This window comes from Setaria italica, chromosome V, assembly GCF_000263155.2.
Source record: "Setaria italica strain Yugu1 chromosome V, Setaria_italica_v2.0, whole genome shotgun sequence".
In the NCBI taxonomy this organism is placed as follows: Eukaryota; Viridiplantae; Streptophyta; class Magnoliopsida; order Poales; family Poaceae; genus Setaria; species Setaria italica.
In genome coordinates, this window is record NC_028454.1 from 9,390,151 (window position 1) to 9,394,244 (window position 4,094).

General features: G+C 40.8%; 1 protein-coding gene across 1 annotated transcript in view; it reads left to right on the forward strand.

Annotated features, from left to right (window-relative positions):
- LOC101770852 (60S ribosomal protein L5-1) overlaps positions 1–3,137 on the forward strand; it is a 4,102-nt gene extending 965 nt beyond the window's left edge. The window contains exons 2-9 of the mRNA XM_022826630.1: positions 759–828; positions 982–1,073; positions 1,214–1,340; positions 1,472–1,551; positions 1,638–1,754; positions 2,197–2,331; positions 2,593–2,762; positions 2,856–3,137. Of these exons, the coding sequence (XP_022682365.1) occupies positions 759–828; positions 982–1,073; positions 1,214–1,340; positions 1,472–1,551; positions 1,638–1,754; positions 2,197–2,331; positions 2,593–2,762; positions 2,856–2,961 (897 nt within the window). The 3' untranslated portion in view covers positions 2,962–3,137. The remainder of the gene's footprint in view (positions 1–758; positions 829–981; positions 1,074–1,213; positions 1,341–1,471; positions 1,552–1,637; positions 1,755–2,196; positions 2,332–2,592; positions 2,763–2,855) is intronic.
- Positions 3,138–4,094: the final 957 nt, after the last annotated feature.

Genomic DNA, 4,094 nt, shown 5'->3' on the forward strand with positions numbered 1-4,094 from the left:
TTTTGTATTAGCTTATGTTTAGTCCTCCTAATTAACATCCGAACATCCGATGTGACAGGGCTAAAATTTAGCTCCCTCCTCCCAAACACCCCCTGAGTCTGTGTGTGAATGTGTGATCATGTCTTGTATGCATCTCACCTCCCTGGTTACTTTAGGCTTTAGGCCTTATTTAGTTCCCAATTCGGGAGTGGCAAAATTGACATTTTGCCATAAATGCGCAACTGTAGCGTTTTGTTTGTATTTGTGAATTATTGTCCAAATATTGACTAATTAGGCTCAAAAGATTCGTCTCGCAAAGTACAACAAAACTGTGCAATTAATTTTTTGATTTCGTCTACATTTAGTACTCCATTCATGTACCGCAAGTTTGATGTGATGGGGAATCTTCTTTTTGCATAGTGTCAAAGTTGGGAGTTTGGAGGGAAGTAAAGATGGCCTTACTTGGGCCTTGTTTACTTCCCAAGTTGGGAGTTGCAAAATTGGCATTTGCCATAAATGCGACACTGTAGCGTTTCATTTGTATTTGTGAATTATTGTCCAAATATTGACTAATTAGGCTCAAAAGATTCGTCTCGCAAAGTACAACAAAACTGTGCAATTAGTTTTTGATTTCGTCTACATTTAGTACTCCATGCATGTACCGCAAGTTTGATGTGATGGGAAATCTTCTTTTTGGATAGTGTCAAAGTTGGGAGTTTGGAGGTAACTAAACAAGGGCTTGTTGTGCCACTCCTTACCTTCTCTTCTCAACATGACAGGGGTTCGTCAGGACCCAGAAGGCCAATGCCTACTACAAGCGCTTTCAGGTTCAGTTCAAGAGACGCCGGGGTACGATAACCATCTATGTTGCCTTCCATGCAACTGCTACATCTGGCAGTCCCTTTTTCCCCTACAGCTACCTATGCTATGCCCTCTGATTTGCCTTTTTTTTTTGAAAAGGACTGATTTGCCTTTTGTTTTCTCACTTGTACGTCACTGCAGATGGCAAGACAGACTACAGAGCCAGGATTAGGCTCATCAACCAAGAAAAAAATAAGTACAGCACTCCCAAGTACCGATTTGTTGTCAGATTTGTATCCTTAACTACTCTCTCGGGTCTCGACTGCTTCCTCCTCTCTATTCTGTTCTTCAATACAATATATCATGCCTATGCTTTAAGTTAATTTTACTCGTCGACACGTACACAATTGTGTACCTTAACAAGACGCTGCAGACCAACAAGGACATCACTGCCCAAATCATGTCTGCAAGCATTGCTGGTGATATGGTCCTTGCTTCAGCCTATTCACACGAGTTGCCACGTTATGGACTTGAAGTTGGTCTTGCAAACTATGCTGCAGGTAGATACAAACTAATATGGTTTTTCTTTTATTGGAACCCAACATGAATATTGTCCAGAGTTGTGCACATTCTAATTTCATTAGAGTGGATCCTGTGAACTGAATTGTTCTAATTTTTTTTTTACATTTAGCATACTGCACTGGACTTCTTTTGGCTCGCCGAGTTTTGAAGCTCCGTGATTTGGATCAGGAGTATGAGGGCAATGTTGAGGTTGATGTCTCGACCAACTTTAAAATTAACTTACGTGAATTTTGCCCAATTTAGATATATCTTATGATGGATACTTCCATGTTCAGGCTACTGGAGAGGATTTCTGTGTTGAGCCAGCTGATGGCAGGAGGCCATTTCGTGCACTCTTGGATGTCGGCCTTATTAGGACTACAACTGGAAACCGTGTCTTTGCAGCCCTTAAGGTATTCAATACCTAAGTCAACATGTCATTGTTTTGCTCCTCTGTTTTCTACTATTGTGTTCTGCTGTGCAGTTCTATTATGTATGGCTTGCAAAATTTTACCAGAGCTCTGCAACGGGCAGCCCAGCACTAGATAGGCAAAATTTGTCTTTTGCTTTTGTAAGGTAGAGTCCTAGGTCATTGTTATGCACCTGCCAGATTGAGAGTCTTACATGTTGGATGATGTATTTTGCATTATCAAGTGTTATGCATCCTTCTTAGCTTTATGAAGGAATTAATTACCCTTGTGTTTATATTTGTAAAATAGCAAGCTTTGGCCAAGACTCAAACCAAACTTTCTTGTGGTATAAACTTCCTTTTTAAGTAAACACAAAATATTTACTCTTCGTGGTATGTCATCGGTATTGAAGTTTGTCTTTGATGTAATTTCAACCTGCAAACAGGGAGCACTGGATGGAGGTCTTGACATTCCTCACAGTGACAAGAGGTTCGCTGGCTTCAAGAAGGATGAGAAGCAACTTGATGCAGAAGTTCACCACAAGTACATCTATGGTGGTCATGTTGCGGACTACATGAGGGTTAGAGTTGCATTCTTGTTTGTTCTTTATTTTTTAGGTGTTTGAAACTTATGCCTGGAGTGAATGATAGTACCACTGCTTGGTCCGACATTAGATCATATCCTTACTACTTGAAAATAGGGTTTACCATGGTCCAGTTCACTAATAATTTTAGAGCTTTTCTCCAGTTGATGATAATGTTAAATAGATATTGTTCTTTGGTTATTACATGGGATTGTTGCATGTATCAGCTCATTACACTGTTTGTAACCCTGATTTCAGACACTTGCTGAGGAGGAGTTTGAGAAGTACCAATCTCACTTCAGCGAGTATATTAAGAAGGGCATCAAGGCAGATGATGTGGAGACTCTTTACAAGAAGGTGCATGCTGCAATCCGTGCTGATCCTAGCGTGGCAAAATCCACAAAGGAACCACCAAAGGAGCACAAGAGGTATAAAGCTTCTTTCGCGGCCAGCTGTTTTCGGATCAATGATCGTGTTCGTCATCTGAATGTCCTTGCGTTCTTTGTTATCCTATGATACAGGTACAACTCGAAGAAGCTTACGCATGAGGAGAGGAGATCCAGGCTTGTTGAGAGGCTGAATGCGCTCAACTCCTGCGGTGACGACGATCAGGATGAGGACAACTGAACGTCTGAAACGGAATGGTCGCGCCATTAGATAGCTGGGTTGGTTTTACCCTGGCAATATGAACTTTTCTTTTGTTGAATCTCGGCAGGAATGTTTTGGTTTGAAGATAGCGTTTAGTTTTGGCTTGGATGATATGGATTTTGAAAAGCTGCAGCTTGATATGAGTCGAGCTTCTTAATTTCTTCAGGGATAAAACCTGATGAGTGGATGTGTTTGTTTTGTTTTGGAGCAGTGTTTATGCATGCTCGGTATACCTCCCATATGCTTGTGAAGCCGTGGTGCACTAGTCTAGTATTTAGACTAATAGGACGTAGCCCTATCAGTATTTGAAAAGGTCTTAGCATCTTTTGACCATTAATTTTACCACAAGTGTGCTTAACAGAAGAATCCCTCTAAGCGTGTATGAAGCCCTGAAGTCAAGAACAATTCCCGTTTCTATATTACAAAATGGAACTACATTGTCTCACATAAAAATAGTCAGACCGTAATAGTAGCTCATAAAGAGGGTACAGAAATGAAACAAGCAGTGGCAGATACCATAGCGTTTGGACATTTAGGGCTTGTTTAGTTGTCAAAATTGGGAGTGCCAAAATTACTGTGCCGACACTGTAGCACATTGTAGCGTTTCGTTTGTATTTGTGAATTATTGTCCAAACATTGACTAATTAGGCTCAAAAGATTCGTCTCGCAAAGTACAACAAAACTGTGCAATTAGTTTTTAATTTCATCTACATTTAGTACTCCATGCATGTACCGCAAGTTTGATGTGATGGGGAATCTTCTTTTTGCATAGTGACAAAGTTGGAAGTTAGGGGTGAAGTAAACAAGGGCTTAACTGGCATACAGACACGTTCGAGAGGGGGGCCAGGCCTCTCGTTCAGCCCACTCAAAAGCCCATACAACCTGGACTCTACAACACTAATTACAACCCAAGTCAACGATGGACCATCCGTTGGTGACGGTGAGTACAAAATCTCTCTGCAAATTTGACAACTTTAGTTCTTTGAAATTTGTCGACAGTGCATTTTTTTTAAGAAAGGTTAATTTTTTATTAGCAAGAATAGTGTGCGTCTTAAAATACTGTCTGAATGTATTCTGATTTACTGACGACTCCCCCGAACCCACGCAGCGCT